At 36.9% G+C, this 25,166-nt stretch overlaps 1 protein-coding gene across 2 annotated transcripts in view; it reads right to left on the reverse strand.

Annotated features, from left to right (window-relative positions):
- CNTNAP4 (contactin associated protein family member 4) overlaps window positions 1-25,166 on the reverse strand; it is a 582,938-nt gene that overhangs the window by 230,562 nt on the left and 327,210 nt on the right. For both annotated transcript variants that reach the window (XM_020976685.2, XM_020976684.2), the window contains exon 4: window positions 796-943. In XM_020976685.2, the coding sequence (XP_020832344.1) occupies window positions 796-943 (148 nt within the window). The remainder of the gene's footprint in view (window positions 1-795; window positions 944-25,166) is intronic.

Genomic DNA, 25,166 nt, shown 5'->3' on the forward strand with positions numbered 1-25,166 from the left:
CTTGGCTTTATGTGACCTTGAATTAGTCATTTAACTTTGATTTCTCAACATGTGAGTGAATCGTATTACTCCTTGATTTTTCCACATTATAAAAGTGGCTCTGGAATAATGTACATGGAAGGGTTTTAAAATTAAAATCATTTTGAAAATATACAAATTACTTCATTTAAGAAAAGTATAATCATGGAAATTATAAATTTCAGAATAGATTTATGTATCACAGGCTCAAGAAAAATGCATCAAATATTCCTTTAACAGAAATTTCATGTTCTATACAAAGTTCTTTATTTTGAAAATTCATGCTTGAATTTAGGATGTTTGCCATTTCATTAAAAGATAAATTGTTTCTTTTGGCTACAGAGGTTAGTTTTCTGTGGCTTAATTATATTAGGATGCCATGAAGTTTGTAGGATTTTCTAAGTAGAGACCCATCTCTGCTTATTAAACTCTGAGTCCTAAAAGTAAAGGCTGCTAATAACATACAATATAAAAACAAGGCAAAACCAAAACCAAGTGTTAAATAACCTGTTTAGCGTGTAGAAAGTGATACCATTTTTGGTTAAATGAACAGAGGGCTATATATTTAATACCTTCATCTTCAAATTAAAAATGCAAAGGCCTCTAAAAGTATTGTTGTCATATACAGGAAGAAAAGCCTTGGCATAAAAATCAGGCCTATTTAAGTAGCTGTAAAATGGCATTCAGATACCAAAGTGTTGAGGGGTTTTTTTGTTATTCCTTTTAAAAATTCTACATTGACATTTATTTCACTTAGGCAAATAGGCAAACACTCACTGTATGAACAACCGTACACTTCAATCCGCATCCCAATCCTTCCATTAGGGTTCCAGTCCAGAGGGATGAAGCGTAGAAACCTAGCTTTGATGGAATGTTGGAGTTTATAGTACACAACGCTGTCTGCATTTGTGTTTCCTGAAAAACCCTAGAAGAAAATGAAAAAAAAATCAATACATCCATAAACAATTGCTTTCATCTTGCTCCCCCTGTGCCAATGAATATTATCTAGCTTGTTTTCTTAATTTGAAAAAGCCTGTTTTCCCTATGTGGGAGGGGAACTATACTAATCTTTAATAATGATATGAAAACCTCTGCTGCAACCATGGATTAGTTACTATTGTGGGAGATTTTCCTTATATCTTTAGGGTAGTTTAAATTTCAAAACAACCATGGTTCTGAACGATGGTTTACTCATTTTAAAGTAGCTATAGCTTTTATAAAGTACTCACCTTGAAGATATCCTTTCCTCATCTCTAAGTAGGGAAAACACCTGTATAAATTACAAACACCCTGACAGTAATCAGACAGAAAACATTGGGGAAAAAGTCTTTTGTTTTATAAAAGAACTCAAGAATAAATTGTAATTTGGCTCCAAATAATTGATATCATCTTAATATCCAAGATTAGGTAAACAAAGTGAGAACTCTAGAATTTAATAACGTCAGAGTAGAAAAGGACTTTGGGTCATATAATCCGACCCAAACCTAAATGGAAATTTGTTGCATAATGTCCTGACAAGTGGTCACCTCACCTTTGTTGGAAGAGCTCCAGTGAAAGAGAGTAGACTAGGGAGAGGGAAAAGGAAGGGAGAATAAACATTTAAATAGAGCCTACTATAGGCCAAGCACTACACTAAGTGATTTTTACAATTATTTCATTCGATCCTTACAATAATCTGTGAAGTAGGTACACATTCCACTTTTAGACAGTTCTAATTATTGCAAAGTTGGCACTCTGGAGAGGATAAATCCCCTGAGTGTTGCTGAACAAACCACACCCTGAAAGAGCTATAATCCCTTTGTTGATTGCTAAGTAGGAAGAGTCAATGATTCTAGAGATTGCTATTCAGTAACCTTTATTCAGGAAAGAACAAGTACGTGGGACATGGGAGATTATCCCATGGGACATGCAGAGGGATGGCCTTCCTGCTTCCATTTCTCCACATGTACTCACTGTCACTGAACCAACACAGAATAAATACATTTATACCCAGGCACTTTTATTCAACTACAAAAAGCAGCAATTTTGTTGACCCATAGAATAGTCAGTAGAACATTAAACAGAAGAAAACTAAACAGGATAACAACTGGTCCCAGAACTACTTCTACATTGTAAAAGGTGATAAGATGATGGTGATAATGATAATAAAAACAATTCTAATGAAGATGCAAATTAATGTAAATAAGTAAAGGAAATGGTAGAAAATATGTAACACATCACTGCAGGCTGCAAAAATTGGGGAGCTACTAAAGATCTAGCAAGACATAACCTGATGGCTGGAATTGTATATGAGAAACTTACTATCTTTCATGGATGCATAGAAAATGGCTCTTTCATGGATGCATAGAAAATGGCTCTTCATACTCTCAATACAATAAACCAATAAACTGTACTAGAACCAGACTGCTATCACAACCTAACAGCTACCCAAAGTTGTCTGGCTTCAGTCATTAAAAAAAAAAAGCTTAAGAATATCAATCAATAAATATTTATTAAGCATCTACTATGTGCCAGGCACTGCATTAAGCACTAGAGATAAAAAAAAAGGACAAAAGACAATCCTTGTCCTGAAGGACATTACAATCTAATGGCAAAATACAAATGTAATGACAACATGAAAAATGAATATATACAAAGCAATAAATAAGACCATAACAAAATCTCTAATTTCATGGAGTAAAAAGTTTTCATATTACGAATACCTAGCAGAAGAAATCAAAATCATATAAGATACATAACATATAGGAATAGGATAAGATACTTATCATTCCCATCACCCTGTACATCCTTGGAGTTATACTAAGAATGTTTACAAAAGATGAACATACATGTTAGTATTTCTATTGAAGTATATAAAAATTTTTTTTTTCTGCCTGTGCAATAGTTCCCCAAAATTCTGAATGGATAAGAACAATAGTAGTATAGCAACCTGTCCCAGAAAAAGGTCCATCTGAATTCTATTGTGCTTTTTTAATAATAACAACTATGATGAAATGTATTTATGATATATTAAGGTGTTACATAAATTATATGTGTTGGGAAAGACTGAAGGAAAAAGGAAAAGGCGGGGGGGGAGGGGGTAGCCAAGATGGTGGAGGAAAAGCAGTGACTTGCTTGAGCTCTTCCCCAACCCCCCCCAAATACTTGTAAAAAATGGTTCTAAACAAATGCTAGAGCAGCAGAACCACAAAAAGACAGAGTGAAACAAATTTCCAGCCGAAGACAACCTGGATGGTTGATGGGAAAGGTCTATCCTTCCAGGCTAGGAGAGGAACACAACTCAGCATGGGCACATAGGCAAAGACCAGGCCTCAGAGAACCTGGAGCAGGCCTCAGAGGACTGAATCATGGGCAGCTGTGGAGGTTTCCAGATTTCTCAATCCACAGACTCCAAAGGCCACTGGGAAGCTCAATAGAAAAGGTCTGTGACCACATTGAGAGAGAAGCTCAGTTCCAGCCCGTTCTGGCGCTGCCACGCAGCAGCTACTTTCAGATCTCTCGGCCCACAGATGGAGAGGGAATTGAGAGTGGCTGATCAGAGGGGGATTGCTGGTGCTGAGGCAGGATTCTCTTGCTTTGCCCATGCTTGGATCTGGGTCACAGTTCTAGGTGGTGATTTTGGAGCAAGGAGGAGCGCTGGCATGGTGGAGCTTATGGTGGCAGTAGAGAGGAAATCCTCTTCATAGTTCCAAGGCACAAAAGAGTGCTTGTGGTCACTCATAGACCAGAGTACAGACCAGGTAAGGAGTAAACATCTCTTCCTTGATCGTACCACCTTGGAAGAACTGAAAATTTCCAGGTCCCTAGAAATATCTCTGAAAACAGCTGCATAAAACCCCTGAAGCTTGAGACAGTACATTCTCCACACTGGAAGAAGACCCCTACCTTAACAAAGAGTTTATAACTCAAGTAATTGGCTGGGATCATGAACAAACTGCACAAAGAAAGTCACATTATAGAATTTTTCTTTGGGGACAAAGAAGATCAAAACATATAACCAGAAGAAGACAACAAAGTAAAAGCTCCTACATCCAAAGCCTCCAGGAGAAAAAGGAATCAGTCTCAGGCCATGGAAGAGCTCAAAAAGGATTCTGAGAAACAAGTAAGAGAAGTAGAGGAAAAACTGGGAAGAGAAATGGGAGCGATGCAGGAAAATCATGAAAAACAAGTCAACAGCTTGCTAAAGGAGACCCAAAAAAATATTTAAGAAAATAACACCTTAAAAAGTAGCCTAACCCAAATGGCAAAAGGGGTCCAAAAAGTCAATGAGTAGAAGAATTGGCCAAATAGAAAAGGAAGTCCAAAAGCTCACTAAAGAAAATACTTCCTTAAATATTAGAATGGAGCAATTGGAGGCTAGTGACTTTATGAGAAATCAAGATATTGTAAAACAAAACCAACAGAATGAAAAAATAAGAAGACAATATGAAATACTTCATTGTAAAAAACAACTGACCAGAAAATAGATCCAGGAGACATAATTTAAAAATTATTGGACTACTTGAAAGCCATGATGATCTATCTATCTATCATGACGGATAGATAGATAGATAGATAGATAGATAGATAGATAGATAGAGTAGATAGAGGGCAGAGGGTGAGTTGAAGATGAAGGAGTGATATCTGGAGAATAAAATTATGGGGTGAGAGAGGTTTATACTGGGAGAAGGAGAAAGGGAGAGGTAGAATGGGGTAAATTATTTCCCATAAAAGAGACAAGAAAAGGCTTTTACAATGCAGGGGAAGTGGCAGAAGGTAAGAGGGAATGAGGTAATCTTATTCTCATTGGATTTGGTTTAAGGAGGGAACAACATACACACTCAATTAGGTATGGAAATCTTACCCTACAGGAAAATGGGGGGGGGCAGGGAATAAGAGAGGGGGGGGATGATAGAAGGGAGGGCAGATTTGGGGAGGGGGTAATCAGAAGTAAACATTCTGAGGAGGGACAGGGTCAAAAGAGAGCATAAAATAAACAGGGGAGTGGGATAGGATGAAGAGAAATATAGCTAGTTTTCCACAACATGACTACTATGGAAGTTCTTTGCATGACTACACACGTATAACCTGTATCAAGTTGCTTGCTTTCTCAGTGAGGGTGGGTGAGGAGTGAGGAAGGGAGAAAATTTGGAACTCAAAGTTTTAAAAACGAATGTTAAAAATTGTTTTCACATGCAACTGGGAAGTAAGATATACAGCAATGGGGTATAGAAATCTATCCTGCCTCACAGAAAAATAGAAGGGGAGAGGGATCAGAACAGGGGAGGGGGTGACAGAAGGGAGGGCAGATTAGGGGAATAGGTATTCAGAATTCATGCTGTCTTGGGGTGGGGGGAGGGGCAAGATAGGGAGAAAATTTGGAACTCAAAATCTTGTGGAAGTGAATGTTGAAAACTAAAAATAAATTAATTTTTAAAAAAGTGGTGGCAGAGGATGAGATGGATAGCTACTATCATGGAAACAACAAACATGGACTTGGACAGACTTCGAGAGACAGTGAAGGACAGATAAACCTGGTGTGCTATGGTCCATGGTGTCACAGAGAGTCAGCCATATGTAAACGACAACAAAAATGTTTGCAAAGAGCTTTATAAACATTGTCTCCTTTGACTATATGTCAACCCTGTGAGGTAGGTACCAGTGTTTCCATTTTACAGATGAGGAAACTGAGTCTCAGAAAGGTTAAATTACTTCACAAACACCAAACAAGCAAGAAATAGTAGAGCTAGAATTCAAATGCTTATCTCCTGACCCCAGAAACAGTGTTCTTTCTATTATGCCACGTACACTCTTCCTACATATTGGATTTAGGGAATATGTTATAATGTGTGAAGTGAATGTACTTGTCCTTACGGTTGTTGTTCAGTAATTTTAGTCGTGTACAACTCCATTTTAGGTTTTCTGGGCAAAGATACTGAAGCGGTTTGCCATTTCCTTCTCTAGCTCATTTTATGGATGAGGGACTGAGGCAAATAGGGTTAAGTGACTTGTCCAGGGTCACCACATTTGAACTTAGGAAGATGAGTGTGCTTGACTCCAGGGCCAGCACTCTATCCACTAAGCCACCCAGCTGCACTTGCCTTACTTAGCTAAAATGTATTAACATAAGGACATGGAATTTTTCTCTGAAAGTTTGCTTTGGGGAACTGGAAAAGCTAGTAAGAAATTGTGAATAGCTCAGTTCTGTTCACTCACTATATTGGAAACTATTACATCAAATCCATAATTTATTGACAGAGTACATCAGTAGGTACTGGACCAGAATTACTGGAGAAATAGATATCAGTGAAGGAGTGAAAGTTCATTATGAATCATGTCATTCTGGCTTAAGGTTGCCAGAAAAATCTAATAGTCTCCCAGGCTACATTGAGAGAGTCATAGGTCAGGATGAAGGTAATGATACATATCCCACTACACTCTGCATTGGGCACATATACATTCTAGGTATTATGTTCAGTCCTTGGAGCCACATTATTAGGCTACCATTTTTTAACTTGAAAGCCAGCCAGTGAAAGATGAAAAGATCGTTGAAAAGTCTCTTACTACTCTAAGATTCTGCATTTCTGAAATATTGTTTCAACAGTAATTTAATGGGCAGAAGAATTATTAATTATTAAAGTAGAGACATGAAGCACCATGGTCTTAAATTTTGAATCCATGCAACCAGGTGGTATAATGAGTAGAGTGCAGGACCTGGAGTCAGGAAGATCTGTGGTTAAATTCTACTTCAGATACTTACCTTTTCTATGACCCTAAATAAATCACTCAACCTCCTTGAGCCTCAGTTTCCTCATCTGTAAATTGGGGATAATAACAGCATCTACCTCTGAGGATTGTTGTAAGGCTCAAACGATATAATACATGTAAAGTACTTTGCAAACCTTAAATCACTACATACTGGCTTTTATCCTATACAGGATTACCAGCTTCTAATGAAATACTGTTTTAGACTAGATCAGAGATTTTATTCATATAGGGAACTCACAAAGAGGATAATCCCTCTACAACTTATAGAATTAGAGAGTCATCCGTTGTACCGAGTGACCCAGACTGATCAGTTAGTATGTGTCAGAGACCAAATTAAAGCCCAGATCTTGAACCCAGTAAATTTTCCTGACTTTGAGACTAGCTCTATCCAGCACTTTATGCTGCCTTTCTTTTGAGAAGTATAAAACTAAGTATGAAAAACTGTTTACCAGTGTGCCATAGTATTTAGAGTCAAACAATGTAGATTTAAGTTCCAATTCTGTCACTTACTACCAGCATGACCTTAGGCCTCAGTTCCTCATTTGCAAAATGTGGGAGTTGAACTAGATGGCCTAGAAGTTCCTTTTCACTATAATCCTATCTATATTGAATTTAATATCTGCATAAGAGATAAGATCATCCATTATTATTCATACATACATATAACTAAAAAAAAAGATTATTTCTGTTTTAGTTTTCTCATGGGAATTTTATTATTTTAAAGCACATAACGACAACCAGATTTTCATTACAACAGTGCTTTAGATTTAAATGTTGTCTGAAAATATCTTCCCTGAAATATATTTGTGAACTGAAGCATAGTGATAAGGCTACATAACCACAAAAATGATAGATTAAATTTGAATTAGCAATACGTCAAGATTTTAACCACATCATGATTGTCCAGGTGATTTTTCTCAACTCACTATGCTGATTTATTTTTCTTTCGTAAAAAGATATTTCAGGAAAGAATATTGTCTGAAGTATCTTGTTTAGTTGTTCTTTTACGTTAAAAGATGACACCTCTTCTCCCCTAGCCAATTGTCATAGCATCCTAAGTGGAATTTGTGGCTTCAGTTTATCCTTTCAAAACCAAAAAGGGTCCTTAACACAAGTGCCTGAGGAATATTCCTAATGCCTCACTAGGATCCTGTCATGCCTTTCCCCAAAACCTGTTAGTGGTTTCCCTTGTGTACTATCTAGTATATGAACAAAGCTGAAATAAATAATTTCTTGCTCTTACTCTTTGCCATCTGTACCATGCTAACTGGGTACATTGGACATTTATAATGTATAAAGGACCCTCTCTGCAGCAAGGAAATCTTTTTTATTCCTCTACAATTTTTCTCCATAAAAACTATTTGCAAGCCCTCTGACAAAGCTTCCTATACTTCTTCCTCTCCATCTCTCTCTGATGATCCCCTTGCCCCATATTTTTACTGAGAAAATTAAAGCCGTTTGATGTAAAGTCCCTCTACTACACTGAATGGAGCTGCTCCTTCAGCTCGGTCCTCATTACCTCTCATCTAGATTATTTCAAAGACCTCCTGATTGGTTTCCCTGCCTCAAAATTTTCACCACTCTAGTGACACCTTATATAATGTTGCCAATGTGGTTTTCTGTAAGTGCTGATCTGATTCTTTCACTCTTCTACTCTATAAACACCTACGGCTCCCAATTGCCTCTAGGACAAAATATAAACTTCTCTGTTTAGCTTTTAAAGCTTTTCACAATCTAGTCCTAGCTTATCTAGCCCCATTGGAAATTACATTTTCCATAATGTACTCCAGGTAAACCAGTCTTTTTTTATTTTTCCCCTGACAATACTCCATCTCCTATCTCTGTGCCTCAGCTCTGGCCATCTCCTTGGATGGAACTGATACCCTCCTCAAATATGTCTTACATAATCTTTTTCTTCCTTCAACATATAGCTCAGGCATCACTTTCTACATGAAACCTTTCCTGACAGCCCCCCTCTTATCCTCTAGTGCTAGCACCCTCCCTTTCAAACTATCTCATACTTACCTTGTCTTTATTCATTCTCTCTCTTATTCTCTCTGTCTCTCCCTCTCTCATATGCGTACTGTGTATATGTGTGTGTGTATATGTATATGTATATATGTGTATATATGTGTATGTATATATAGACATACATATATATACCTAAATACATATATGTATCTAGGTGTATATATGTATATGTGTGCATATATATATATATATATATATATATATATATATATATTTACATGCATATATAATCTTTTCTAGCTTAATTTTAAAAATGGAACTTTCTTGAGTGTATATGTGTATGTGTATATGTGTGTATACATATGTATATATAGACAAACATATATATACATATATGTATATATGTGTGTATATACATATATATTTACATGCATATATAATCTTTTCTAGCTTAATTTTAAAAATGGAACTTCCTTGAGAATAGGCATTGCTCCATTTTTTGCATTGTAACCACTAGGTGGCATAGTGCATAATGTTAAATTTGGAGTCAAGAGAACCCAAGTTCAAATCCTGCTGCAGAAATTTACAATCTGTCAGATTCAGTTTCCTCATCTGTAAAATGGGGATAATGATAGCACCTACCTTCCAGAGCTGTTTTGAGTAACAAATGAGATAACATATGTAAGGTGCTTTGTAAACTTTATATCACTATATAAATATAAATATTTTATTATTATTATTATTTTCCTATTGCTTAGCACAATTCCTGGCATCTAAGTGTTTAATAAATTCTTGTGGATCTATTAATTAAGTAAAAACTGATTCTAGTATTTAAGACTACCCATACTTTGGTTCCAAGTGACATTCCATTCTTAGAAGATGTTATCTCTCTTCAGGTTGTCTCTAATCCAGCAAAACTGGGTTCTATCCCCCTTTCTCATTCTGTGAGCTCCTAACTCTCTGTCTTTGCTTATGCCCTCCCCCCTCTCACCCAATGTGCCCTGTAGAAATCTCTCATGTACTTAAGGCATACTGAAGTATCCCCGATTCCATTTAAGCCTTTCTGAAGGTGAAATTAATCTACTTTTTCTCAAATTTCTCAAAGCACTTTGACTATTTCTCTCCTTTGAACTCATATCCCTTTTTTCTACCTTATTGAGTGGCATTGAGACCACTTACCCCCCCAAAAAACTCAGAGGTTTCTCCAGGTAGAAAATAGAAGGTTTTATTTTAGCAAGTCTGTTACGAGAATTGGGCGTCTCCTACCCAGTATAGACTGGAGTAGTGAGGCCCAGGACAAACAGCAGCAAGCAGTTATATAGTCTTAGGCAAAACATTCCAAAAAGCCCCCCTCCCCACCTGTTTGTCTCGATCTCTTTATCCTCACTAGTTGAGGTCTCAGGCAAGAGACCTCACAGTCTGTATTTAGAACCCAGCAGATACATTTTACTCAAAACAAGCTTGGGAACTAGAGGATTGCCTTATTTGGTAAAGATAAAGTACAAAACAAAAGAGGGGGTGGTTACAAAACAAGGGAGGGGGTGGGCCCCCATTCCCCAAAAACAAAAGTGAAACTTAGGTCCAGCTCATGCTGAAGCCTCACTACATTTTGGAACATAGCTTACATTTCACATGAGAAATTTTCACTTGTCCCACACATTATTAACATATGTACAAATGCCATATGCCCTTCTACCATGGTTATATGTGCACATCATTTTTACCACCATTTGGGTATAAGCCCCATGAAAGAGTAGAATCCCTATTGTTTGTAGCCCCCTTATCTAGCACCCTGCCTGGCACAGAGTAGGCTTAACCAATATTTAGTTTATTTTTATTTTTACTTTTTTTGTAGTTTGAACAAAACATGTTAGTCAAGTTTTGTTTTGGTTTTTTAATGCCTACTGTAAGTCATATAGGTACTGTAATAAGTGCTAGGAATACAAAGAAGGAAACAACCAGTAGTATGGTATTGTATGCAACATAATGTAATGGGAATAATGCTGGAATCAAGAAAACCTGGGCTCAGATCTTCTTTTCTACTGTGTGACCATGAGTGAGTTAACAACTTCTCTGAGCCTGTAAGACTCATTAACAACATTAAGATTATAATAACAGTTATTGATCTGGGTTGCTACAGTGAGTTCTCACACTGTGTCAAAATCACATGTCCTTGACAGATTGACCCAATATACAAAAGCATTGTGATAGACACTACAGGCTTACAGATATGAGCAGACTATTTCCTGTTGTCATAATAGGAAATACACTCTGGAAACGGGGGAATCAACTAATAGGAAAGTCATGGTCTTGGAAGAAGCAGTCTCTAAAGAAAAATCTAAGGGTATAGTAATGACTGAATACTTTATATTCTCCCTATGTTGTCCCTTGATTTTTCCAGTGATTCAGCAAAAAAGTAAGATTGCTAGAAAGGCACACACCATTTCCTCTTTCGATAAACTAAAAGATAACATACGTTACAAAGTTAGGAGAGAAACAAAAGAGTCTGTGGAAATGAGGAAGGTGACCACTCTGACTAGCTAAGCAGAGCAAGGTGTTACTCCCAATCACAGCACATCAAACAATTCATAAAGTGGAAAATATATTTGCAGACCATTAAATTCAAATTTATTGCAAACAATATTACAGAATAATGTAGTTGATGCTTTTTATTATTGGGGTGCCAATTGGCTTTCAATGCAAAAAAAATAACTAGATGAAATACTTCTGTATTTCGCTCTTCCAGAATTTTTTATTATATATTTGGTTGAAGGCAATAAGGATTTTAATCTTATTTTTCATTTCATTGCAAAATGTAGGGGGAAAAACTTCAAAAGAACAAGTAATTTATAACTATATTTTCACTTCTGTGCTTTCTACAGACCATTAACAAGAGTATATAGAATTCCTTTAAGCTACTAGTTTTAAATATCATTTAATGCGCCATCCATTGTACCATTAAGAACTCCATTAAAATATCTTTTATTTTACCTTAAAAATTACAAATGAAAATGCTGATTACCATTATACATTAAACCACCAAATGACCCCCTTCAAAAAAAAAAATTCCGGATTTGTCACAGATTTTATAATTGATTATTCTTCTCATATCTCTACATCCTATTAAGATGGTACTGACCAGGAAACTGATTATCTTTCAGAATGTTTCAAACTACCTTTTGTTTATGAATTTCATCACCAACAATTTTCCCAAGTCATGAATTAAAAATTCATTTTAGTGAGGAAAGTATTATCAGTTAGGCCTCCCAAACTAGTTCCCCCTACCTTGAAATAAAATGCTTTATTGTTCTTAACTAAATTTTCAGATTTACTTTATTCACAAATAGTGGTTCATCAAGTAAGAACTCTTAATAAAACATGAAACTTTAATAGATTGAACAACCTTTCTAATCTGTCTTTACAACTCAAGAGATAATCTGTCATTGTGGACTCAAAGGTTCTAATTTCCATCCTGGAAGCTCTTTGTTTTTATTTAACTAAGAGCCAGCCAGGCTTCACATGATTGTAAACCCTTTTTCACCAGTAAAAAAGATGCTTCAGTGTGCCTAAAAGTAATACTTTATCTTAGCAAAAAATGCTGTTGCAGGTCATTTCATGCTCTGAACATAAAGATTTATGCATTTTAGGTATTACACACACACACACACACACACACACACACACACACACATAATTCTATTTGGAAAATAAATTAGAATAATTAAATACAATTTATGAGAGTTGGCCATCAAAATTTTAATAACATTCCTGAGATGCTTAATTTTTAAAAGTCACACAAATTCTATAGACATTGATCACATTATTGTAATCAAGGAAGGTGAAATCTTTGTTTTGTAATAGAGGGATTTTACATTAGAAAGAGCTCAAGAGGCAGCTTTACTTGAGTAGTGAAATGCATGGAATTAACAGTATCAGAGAGGCAAATGCCTTAGGAAAAATGATCGAGTTCACATTATACCTCATGCTACTTTAAAGTTATGAAAACATGTTATTCATAGTGAGGAAAGAAAAGGCTTAAGTGGCGCTTAGTCACTCTTATCTTGTCAGGGAAAAGTGCATCTCTCCCTCACACTGACATCCTCTTTTTCTAATGAATGATCATTAAGGGAGTGGAAGATGATTGGAAAAAGCAGAAGCTTCAGAACACTCAAAAGGGGAAAACTTTTGACAACATATATTCATGGTTCTATTTATATGTGTATATAGGTGAATACTTTCCCCTATTATCTCCCTGTATTCTCCCCTATTATCAGACCTGTTTGTTTTGTATAAAAGAGCCTTTCCAACCAATCAAGTAACTTGCAAGATGGTGTTTTTATTTTCAGCAACTCTCTCCAACCCCAAGAAACAACAACAAAAGAATTTACATATCAGATATAAAGTTAACAGAAGATAAGTCTACAAGGTAAAATAATAGAAATATCATTCAAGCTAAAAAAAAAAGCAAAATAAAACCCTCATGAAATATAACAGAACAAATACATTTGTAAACATTTAGGTAGCACTGGGGAGCTGGGCAGGCTGGGCCATCAATTATCAACAGAGTCCCAAGACCTATTGGAGTATGGCTCAGATGAATAATTTGCCTTTTTGAGCTGTTAGCAGCTTCCTCCCCGCTGCCGTCCCTTCAAGGCTCCTTGGCTTTCTTTTAAACCCAGGTACTGGCTACATTTTGGTGACAGCTAGTAAAAAAGGGAAAATACTATCTTTGCCTGTTTAAAGTCTGTTACTACTATGAGCTTACAATTTAACTAGGGGTGTATCAATCTTGGGTTCTTTCCTGACTCCTAAGTATAATACCAACCTTCTCTACTTTGCCCAGTGCTTCAAAGTTAGCAACATGCCACCTGATCAGCATCTAGGAAATCAGATAGTCATATTCCTGAATAGAGAATGTTCTTTATCTCTTGCCTTCATAGATAACCAATTAGTGTATTTGAATGCACATTAATATAGTTGTTGTGGTTCAGTCATTTCAGTCCTGGTTTGCCATTTTCTTCTCCAGCTCATTTTACAGATGAATAAACTGAGGCAAACAGGGTTAAGTGACTTTCCCAGGGTCACACAGCTAATAAGTGTCTGAGGCCAGACAAACTCGGAAAGATGAATCTTCCTGACTCCAGGAACACTATTCACTGTGCCACTTAGCTGCCTTGATATAGATATAGATATATGTGTGTATTTTACATATATACATGTATACACACATATACACACACATATATACACAGATATATATGACGAAGATGGAATCTAGACCCCCCAAAAGGAAAAACCCTGGACTTTCCCACAAGGCCAAATCTCTGGCATTTGTCTGTGGCTATAATCCTATCAACTGGCCTTTTGTTATTGCCTACACCCAACCTCTCAATTCTCTGTTACCCTTAATCTATCCTACCCTCTATTGTTTTACCTCCCTATGGCCCCAAGTCACTTGCCACCCTTAATCCAAACTAGGCTCCATTCTCCTTTGGCCACATGGTCCAGGTCCCTGGAGTTCTATTACCATATAGACTATTTGGCCACTCCTAGATCCTTCCCATAGTCTTTCTATATATAAGATCCATGTTGTCTCCATTAAGATGCTCACATTCTTATAATCTAGCCTGGGGCTCAGATTCTTAAAATATAGCAAATAGCTCACTAACATAATGACTCATTAAGAGTCTGTCCAATATGATGCATATTCTAATAAACCTTGTCTTTGGCTGAAAGAAGGCTTGGGTCGAAGTCTTTCGGGCAGGATCTGTGTGTTGTGATTTTGGGGTCTTGGCACCCCTGAACTCCTAAACCTTATCATACAGACATTCATATATATGCGTATATATGAACAACTAAACTACATAGGTGTGTACACATTAAAATGCTTAGGAATGAGTTAGAAAAAAAAAGGTTAAGTTTTGGTATCCCACAAAGTAGAAAAGAAAAATGAGCAAATAGCACATAGTGACATCCAGTTTCCTCTGTAGAGAAAGAGGAAAGATGTGAGGAAAGAAAGAATCACTGGTCTGGCACCCACTCTGCCCCAACAGCAAACCCACATTACCTGTGTTACCTTAACTGCAGTCTCTGCTTTCTATCTCGCTGAAATCCATTTTTCTCCTGTTTAACTTCTCTTTCTTCCTGTTCCTTGAACTTTCTACTCAGCTTCCACATCTTGCATCCATAAGCCCCTTGCACTAGGTGGGCAGAGCAAGCTTAGGAGTTTAGGTTACCGTCCATTCAGCAATCAGACTCCTCCCCTGCCCCTCCAAGTCTATTCTAAAGGCTGTTCCACTCAGTATCCCCCACCATTCTATGTCAGATAAACAACCAAAAAAAGGCTGATGAGAATGAAGAGAATTACATTAAAAAAAATAAATAGGTTTACTATTACACTTAAAAGAATGATTGAAAATGAAATAATAGCAATATGAAGTATAATAGCTAGCTAGCATTTATACATCACTTTAACGTTTGCAAAGCACTTTACTAATTTCATCTCACGTATCCTCCAACAAATTTAGGAGGTCAGTGCTATTATTATCCCCATTTTACAGATGAGGAAACTAAAATTAGGTGACTTGCCCAGAATCACCCAGTGGTAACTGTCTGAGGTGGAATTTGAACTCAGTTCTTCCTTATTCTAGACTCTGTGGTCTTTCCATTATGCCACCTAGATGTCAAGTGTCTGGGGTCTACATTCATATAAAGAAAATTAATTGAATTCCAAAAAGACATTGGTAACAGTACTATAGCTGTAGGAGACTTTATGCTTCTCTTATGAGAATCATATGATTCCCAGAGATGAGTAACTATAAGAAAAAAGATTTTAAAAAGCAAGAGAACTAAATAAAACATTGGAGAAGTTAGACCTGAAAGACTTATGACATCCTCTGACTGGAAACATTAAAGTATATGCATATTTCTCAGCACCACATGGTAACTTTTCATAAATAAACATGATTCTAGAGAATAGAGTCTATTTTATTTAGATAGTCTATTTTATCCAGTTTTTGTCTAAATAGAGTTTATTTAATCCTGGAAAAGTTCTATATAGGTTTTATTCATATTGCTATTTTTGCCTATATTCTTACCAACCTTCCAGAAACCCAGGTCTGTGATTTCATACTCGTCCTGGAGTCTTTCCTATCTCTTAGCTCTTGCATCAAATTAATTACCAAGTCTTGTCAATTCTGCTTCCAACACATTGTTCACATCTGTCCATTCACACAGCCACCACCCTAATGGACGCCCTCTTCACTTCTTAAGTGGATTAACTACTGCAAGAGCTTTCTAATCTCCCTGCCTCCAGTCCCTCTCCTTTCTAACCTGTTCTCTACATGAATTCCAAAAGGATATTTGTAAAATACGGGCCTGACCATATCATGCTCCTGCTTAAGAAGTTCTACTTTTCTCTTCTGAAGGATAAAAAAGTCACATTATTTTTTTTCCACTTAACTTTCAAAGTTCTTCATAATCTGACTTCAATCTACCTTTCCAGGTTTATAGCACATTATTTCACCTTCACGCATTACATATTCTAACCAAAATGCTCTTTCTTCTTCCTTATACAGTACCTTTCAGACTCTGGAGTCAGAGGACCTGGGTCCAAATCAGAACTCTGAAGTATTTGTGCAATGTGGGGCAAGTACCTTAACCCCCCTGGGCTTCAGTTTCCTCATCTGTAGTAGGAGGGGCTTAGAAGATGATCTTTGAGTCTCTTCCAGCTCTAAATTTGTAATCCTCTTATGACAATCTTTTTGACAAGGCTTGCACTGGCTACTGTATGGAAAGGGAGCTGGATTACTAAATACCCTAGGAATTCTATTTCTTTCCAGCTCAGAAAAAAAAAAAGGAAACTATAGCAGGACTGGAACTGGAGGATGAAGTTTTCCATTACAATATGATTAAGACTCTCTCTGAAGAGGGAGAGACATAAGACTAGGATTGAGAACTGGAGAGAGCAGTGGCAAGTGCAGTAGAAGCACCAGAAACAGATGTAAGGGACTTTCCAGGGACTGATACTAAGCTTTCTAATAGCAGTAGCCTTTCCCTTTCCATACATAGAAGCTCAGATGATTGAAAGTATCTATCAGGGAGTCACTACATTATGGCTACTTGGAGAAACTACTGGATTCACAGCCCTTGCTTTTCTTCCTCTGTTTTATTGCCTAATGCAATGGACAGCAGGATTCATCACTAAGTGATTCTTTGCTATTTTAAATTTTGCATGTGGGTTATTTTCATTTTTTTTTAAACAGTGGCTTACTAAATAAAGATAAGTTGGCTTTAATTGCATCCTGAATTGTGGCTTTTGCTTTAGAAAAGGTGGGTCCCATGGATAACTGAGTACATTAAATTCAATTTGCCAAGAGACCACCCTCAGAGAATTGTGTGGATTTTATTTGTAATCTGTACATGGAACAGGGACTTTTACTCTAGATTATAACCCCTCACAAAAACTAATTAGGTTATCTACTAGTAGAAATGTCCATTGCACCAGGAAACTTTGGGTTTGTAGTAGAAATAAAGACATCAAATGAAAATCACCTTGACCTGGCCAGAGCATGCAAAGAAAGGTGTGGTCAATTCTGTCCACTTTCCCCAAAGGAAAAGGGGTGAAAAATGCTTCTCATTTTAACTGCATTCCATAGTGTCCTCTACTAGGCACCAAAATCTTCCATCTCCCTTTGAAAATGCAGTCTTTCACCACAACTAGAATTCATTCCCTCTTCATCTCAGACTCCTAGAAAGAACTAGCTTCTTGAGAGGTCAGCCCAAGGGCATCTCTTACAAAAAGCCTATCGGATAGTCAATTGTCCCTTTGACATTTGCAAATCTTTTGTATTTTAATTTTCTGTGGAAATGTTGTTCTCACCCAATAAAATGCAATTTCTTTGCAGGCAGGGACTATTTCATTTTTGCTGCTGTATCCCATGCATCCCAAACTCTGAGAAGAGGAACTTAATTAATTCTTTTAAAATTGAATATGCTATATAGAAGAATTTCAATTTTTCCTCTCTTTTTTCATTGTCATGGGAAAACCTGTGACTGTCTCCTTCATACTATTGCCACAATCTACCCTTCTTTTACAAAGATAATGTTCATTTTCTGCCACCAGAATATTTCTTATTACTAACAGTAGTGATAGTTTGTGCCAAATCATTGTATCATTTCACCTAGGGCCCATTATGGTTTATGACATGCTTGTGAGACCTAAGGTTAGAAGTTCAGCCAATGTCAATGAAACAAAATGAAGCTAACTATAGCATATGTATGGTAAATGAATCCTGACTTTCACCTTGTTGACCCTATAATCCAACCAACTGAGCTTAACTGACCTAACAGGAGAAAGGCAATGTGGTTTATAAGGGGAAATCATGTCTGAATTAAATTCTCTAAAGGCAGTATGTGGACAAAGGGGAATTATTGATTGCAATTTAAGCAAGCTCTCAAAAGCCAGTGAGGAGGTTACACACCAAAGACTATTTTAAAAATTAAGCCCCAGTAGAATTAGTTTCTTCAATGATAAAAAAAAAACTGGATGGGAAAAATATATGTATAGTGGTTAACACATTTATAATTGTTCAGAAAAAAAGGAACATACAGTGAGATCTCTAAGTCTAAAGGTAATACTACATTTCTCCATGAAACTGAAATGCCAAATCACCTGAGATAAACTATTAGAATTTTTTCTTTCAATCTGATAGCAGGACCTTCACAAAGCCCTGCTCAGGTGTCTTATCATGTTGTGAAGATGACCTTGAGTTTTCAAAGACTGTGTCAATGGGACCCAATTTCTGCAAGTGGCTGGCATGCTAGAAAAGTTTATATTAATGTAACAGTGACAGACTTCCATGTTTGCTTTCCAAAAACTGTCCTAGCACTGTATGTAGTTGTCTCAGTTTCCTCATTTGTAAAATGAGGATGATTGCATTTATCTCCCTGGGTTGCTGTGAGGACAAAATGCGATATTTATAAAGTGTTTTACAAACTTTAAAGTGTGATATAAATATCAACATCATCATCATCATCATCAAGGTACAGAAAGGTTAAGTGATTTGCCTATTGCCCCAAATCTCCTGCTGGCCATGAAGAAGATGGGAGCTAGACCCCAAAATGGAAAAACTTTGGACTTTCCCACATGGCCAAATCTCTGGTGTTCACCTGAGGCTATAATCCCATCAACTGGCCTTTCATTGTAGCTGTTCCCAATCTCCTAATTCTATTACTGTTAACCTAGCCTAGCCCTCCACTGTCTAATCTCTCTATGGTCCCCTGCCATTTCCCACCCTTAATCCTAGCTACGCTCCATTCTCCCTTGGTCCAGGTCCCAGCAATTCTGTTCACCCCAGTTTACTGGCCACTGCCATCCAGATCCTCCTTAGATCCCTCCTCTAGTCACCCCAAACTACTTGGCCACTCCTAGATCCCTCCCACAGTCTTTCTGTATATAAGGTCCATCTTGTCTCCATTAAGGTGCTCAGATGCTTAAAATCTAGCCACATGCTCAGATTTTGCTTTTTTTTTTTATTGTGAGGCAATTGAGGTTAAGTGATTTGCCCAAGGTCACACAGCTAGTGTTATGTATCTGAGGCTGGATTTGAACTCATTTCCTCCTGACTCTAAGGCCAGAGTTCTATTTACTGTGCCACCTAGCTGCCCCAACGTGCTCAGATTTTTACAATCTAGCCAGCAGCTCACAGGTGCTCAGATACCTTAAGAGTCTGGTCAATATGACGAATCTTTAATATACTTTGTCTTTGGCTGAAAGAAGGCTTGGGTTGAATTCTTTTAGTTAGGACCTGTGTGTCATGATCTTGGGGTCCCAGAACCCCTAAACCTCTAGACTCCATCAGCCACATATCCAAAATAACTTCAGAGTTTTGGAACACAGGATTGAGGTATAATACTTCTTAGAGAATAATCTAGGTAATGTTGAACCCCATGAACCCCATAAACCCCAACTTGAAACAGAATCTGTTCTAAGAAAGAGACAAACAAAATTAGGGTGCATATGTCCATGGTTTAATTTCTGTCAAGCTGGCTTAACATGCATTGCATAGGAGTTCAGTACAAAACTGGGCCCCCTATAAAGGGGCCAGTTCAAAACTGGCTTGATTTGGGATTTTGTGATACAGCATTATATGCCCTTTGGAGAGTAGGTGTTCTTAAAGGGTGCCAATCAACCGTGATTGGTTGACATAGTAGGAGGTGAGTTATATTACATGAGATCTTAAGTATGTGACCCAGGTCACTCAATCCTGGTCAAAAAGAAATTAATTTCCATATCACCCTTCTTGATAATAGGGAGGAATCAACATTTTCCCAGACCTGTCTAGGCAACACAATAAGCAGGAATAGACTCATTTAGATTATATCTTAATGTCCTTCTGAAGGACTAAACTTTGAAAGAAAGGGGGATGGGGAAGCTCTGAGTTTCCAAGATAATGATTACTAAGAAAAATCATTTTTCACAGTAGCAAACTAGAGGGGTTTATCTTTTGACCCTCCCAGAATGTGTCATTCACATAGGGGATCCATAGAATCATAGGCTGAAAGGAAAGAATAGTTACAAAGAATTTCTAACCTTAAGTCAGATAGATGGTGCCTGGGAAAACAGACTCCAATTCACTCCCAAGTCATTGTATGCCCCAAAATAAACTAAATGTCTTCTGGTGCTACTGAGGTGGCTTGGTGGTATATTCCTATGGTTGGGGATGTTGCTTCTGCATATCACTTGATCAGGTGTTGGATACCTATGTGACAACATTGGAGTCAGTTTAAACTGGGAGGAAATGCAAAAATGCAATCTAAGGGCTAGGTGGAAGTTGAACAAAGGCTCATAAAAAGCCATAAAGTGGAAATGGTGGGTGAATGGACTGGCTAGCAAGGGCTGGTTCTGAGGTTGTGTGTGGATTGATACATCCACATCCCAGGCAGAGGGGATGTGGGCATACCCAAATAAGGGCAAAATTAAATAAGGGCCAGGGGAGCCAAATTATGGGAAGAGGGAGATGTAATTGAGGCAGAGACTCACATGGGGAAATTAGGTGCTTCTAATAGGCTGTAACCTCTATAGTATCTAGCCAGTGGAGAAACAAGGGAAGGAAATTTGAATTTGGAATAAAGAATAAAAAGGTGTGTATCTGTTGACACAGGTGATCTCACATACATGCTCTCACATATATGGGATTCCCGGCCTTCCCGGGTCTTAATAAAGCTTCTTCCTGATTCAACAAGATATATGGAATTCGTGATATAGATAACAGAACTTGGCTGCGTATTTCTCCAATCAATCATTCATACAACTGTAAACTAATCTTCCTCGTGTACAAATCTGATCCTATCATTACCCTACTCAAAATGTTTCAATGATTTCCTTTTGTTTTTTACAGAGAAACCAAAACCAAAACACTAAAATCTCACAATATGGGCATGTCTGTCTTTAAAATCATATGCCAACATCATATCCCCTTACAAACTCTACATTCCTTCCAAACTGGAATGCTTTTTATCCCTTGAATATAGATTGAGCTTTCTGTTACTGTTCTGTTGCAGACATTCTCTATGTTTGCAATATCCTTCCCTCCAACTCCATTTGCTGAATTTATTTCTGTCTTTCAAAGCCTAGCTCACAGAACAAATCTTCCATGAAGACTTATCTGATTGATTCTATCAGTAGAAAGTGATCTTTCCTTCCTTGGATGGACCTCACAAACTAATTTGTACCTCACTTATACCCTTTTCATATATGTTATAGAGCCATAGTGTATTGTAGACTCAGTGAGGTCATGAATCATGCCTTTTCTAATCTCTGTTATCTTCCCTAGGAACTATCACTGTGTTCTGTTCATAGTAAGTGATTAAAAAATATTTAATTAATAGAATTAGAAACTAGACAACAGATTTCTTGAGACACCAACAATGAACAAATGATTTAGTACAATAAAAATACTAATACATTGATCACATGCACTAAATTCTCATGAGGAATAGTTAATATTCTAGTAGCACCTAAAATTTTAAGGTAATATTTTGTGTAGTAAAGTAGAAAAGAGCAATGGCATACACATAGAAGTCCAGCACTCCATTCCCAGTTCTACTAATTTCTATTCAAAGGCTTAGAAAAAGCCCTTAGCAACTCTGGATAAAAATAGTAACAACAAAAACAACAACAGCAACAATAATAACATTTATATAGTATATTAAGATTTGCAAAATACTTTTAAAGTATTACCTTGTTTTGTCCTCACAACAACCTCAGGACATAAATGCTATAGATATTCCATTTTGTTTTTCAGTTGTGTCGAATTCTTCATGACTCCATGGACTGTACTGCCCATGGAGTTTTCTTGGTAAGGATACTAGAGTAGTTTGCCATTTCCTTCTCTTCTTCTGGCTTAGGGAAAAGTTTAAGTGACTTGTCCAGGGTTACATAGGTAGTAAGTGTGTGAGGCCAGATTTTAACCCAGGTCTTCTTGATTCCAGGCCCAGCCCTCTATCCACTGAGCCACCTAATTGTCTCAATTTCCTCATGAAAAATGATAGAGTTGTGTGGTACAATGGAAAACAGCATTAGGTTTGAAGCCAAAGGACATAGGTTTGAATTCCAGTTCTATTTCTTACTCCCTGTGTGACTTTATTTAAATGATTTTGCTTCTTTAGTACTAAGTTCCCATATCTAAAGCTGGGAATGTACTAGATGACTTATGTGTTTCCTTTCCACCTTGTATGATTATGATTATAAGTATGATTAGATTTCCTCTAATGTCCTTTCAAGTTTTAACTTCCTGGGATCCTTTGATCTGAAGTGGCAAACATTTATAGAGTGTCAAATGATAAGGTATAATACAACATACAGACAGACAGCACTCATGCGCGCGCGCACACACACACACACACACACACACACACACACACCCCATGTTTAATTGGTCTATAGGGACAATTTCACAGCCAAAGTTGCTCTTCTTATTTCAGCTTAACAATGGATTCAGGGTCCTAGTTCAGTATGTGCTCAATTAATGATTTAAGCAATTTAATCCAATTTAAGTCCTGTTTATTGAAGCAACCAAGCCTAAAGCTAGATGTAACTCTGTAGAAGTAGAGAGAGGACTTCTTAATACTCTATATTTCTCTGGTTACACAGCTGGGGAATGGGATTTAATGTGGGCAAAGCATAAGAAGGGTTCATATGTCAAGGTGGAAATAGACTTGTTTTGCTCATCACCATGTGAGAGAATTAGGAGTAACAGGTAGAAGATAGGAATAGCTTGAGGGTCAGTGTAAGGGGGAACATTAAAACAAAAATAAAATGGGCATCTTGAACAGGCAGTGGGTCTCCCATTACTAGAGGTCTTCAAACAGAAGCTTGATGACCATTTGTTGGGTACATTACCAAGTGGAATTTTGTACTCAATGGCCTCTGAAGTTCCTTCCTAATGGAAACTCAAGATTCTATTATCCCTCTGCATATATAATGTATCCTTACCATTATGGGATACAACTCTGAAGGTAACCAAGTGGCACCTGCCAGTATTATAGGTTCCAAATACCTATTCACTTTTTTTTTCTTATCCTACTTCAATATCTTCTTGTTTGGATCAAGAAGTTTAGCTTAGGGGCAGCTAGGTGTCACAGTGGATAGAGCACCAGCCCTGGATTCAGGAGGACCTAAGTTCAAATCTGGCCCCAGACACATAACACTTACTAGCTGTGTGAACTTGAGCAAGTCACTTAATCCCATTGTCTAGCCAAAAAGAAAAAGAAAAGTTTAGCTTTAGAATATATCTTATAATACATATTTTTAGTCACATCATGCCAATCAAGCTATGAGTTCATGACTGGATTTGAAACACTTTAATATACTGCAAGTTATAATATCAGCTTTAATTCCCTCTTAGCCTCAATTTCCTCTTCTGTAAATAGGGACCATAGGTGTTAGGATTTAGAGCTGGAGGGTATCTGAGATATCAGCATTTTTGCAAATCAGTATTCTATTAGTTACCTTAGAGGGTTGTTATGCAAGTCAAATAAGATAACATAAAGAGATTTATTTTGTAAATGAAACATACTATATAAATAAGGGAAGAGGAGGAGGGGGATAATTATGGCAGGGCTATAAGTTTGGATTTCAGGGCAATAAAAAACTTGATGGAAAAGACAATCTCTTGACACATGAATGGGCAAAACAAATGTAAATGTGTTAATACTTTGATTTTTAAAAAAAGATTTAAAAATAGAAATGGTATTGAATTTCATTTGCCATCCTTGCCTACAGTTTCTCCCATGGGTAGTTCTTTTCTCAGAGGGTTTCCTTATGTATGGAAACATGTTCAGGTTTCTGCTACCTTAAAAATAGCCACTCCTTTAGGACATCTGCTCTAATTGGTTTGGATCTGTATGCTTTATTAGTAACCTCTGCTACTGCTAGTCAACTACAAAGAGCAAAAAGATAACATTAATTGAGAAATTTAAACAGCAGGAGTCTCTAGAGAGTGAGGGAGGTTAGCAATCTTCTATCCTTTTTTAATAGTCCATGAACTACTCTGAGGCTAGCTATTTGCATATATTTTAAGTATAAAAATAGGTTTTAAATAATTTTATTCTAATTGTGCTGTTAACCATTCCTATATTTCTTTGTGAGATGTAGCTTAACGATGCCATCTCTCTTTTCTTTTTTTTTCCCCTTCTTTCCTTCATTCGGATAGTTGCAGGACTTTCGATTTTCTCCATTATATCATCAATCATCATCATCATCATCATCATCATCATCATCATCATCACCATCACCATTTACTAAAGTAAATGATTAATAAGATTAAATTTAGTAGAGATTAAAGTTCTTTAACAAAGATAAATGCTTGAGGGGATTAGGGTAAACAATAGCTTGTGTGACAAAAACCTGTTTTTTTATTTCATTGGTATTTTGTTTTTGTTTTTAGCAGATCAGTAAGAGTTAACACAAGCTGTTGCCTACCCTAATCTCCTCAAGTATTCATCTTTACTGAAGGACTTTAAATTAATCTCTACCAAATTTACTGTCATTAATTAAAGATGCGTTAGACATAGCATGGTAAGCAATAGAGAATGAAGTAAGAATCAAAGCAAGAAAGTCAGTTTCTGCCAATTTGCCAGCAATAATTCCTCATTATGAAAAAGTTGGGGTTGATGTCCAGCAGGGAGATATCTTTATACTGTGCAGTCAGACAAAGAAGAAATGTCTCTTTCTGATTTAGTTGTACTTAAACTTCTCAGTGTATTACTATGGGAATTACCTACATGCATGTGTATTTAGGAATTATCATGAAGAATTAAATGAACATAAGCTGGGTGTTACTTTAACACTTCAAGGTATTCCTTTCACCATATTCCTTTCATCAAATACCTTAATAGGTAGTCTCATGAATTGCCAAATAAATTCA

The sequence above is a fragment of the Phascolarctos cinereus genome, unplaced genomic scaffold (genome assembly GCF_003287225.1).
Source record: "Phascolarctos cinereus isolate Bilbo 61053 unplaced genomic scaffold, phaCin_HiC Scaffold_4;HRSCAF=312, whole genome shotgun sequence".
NCBI lineage: Eukaryota > Metazoa > Chordata > Mammalia > Diprotodontia > Phascolarctidae > Phascolarctos > Phascolarctos cinereus.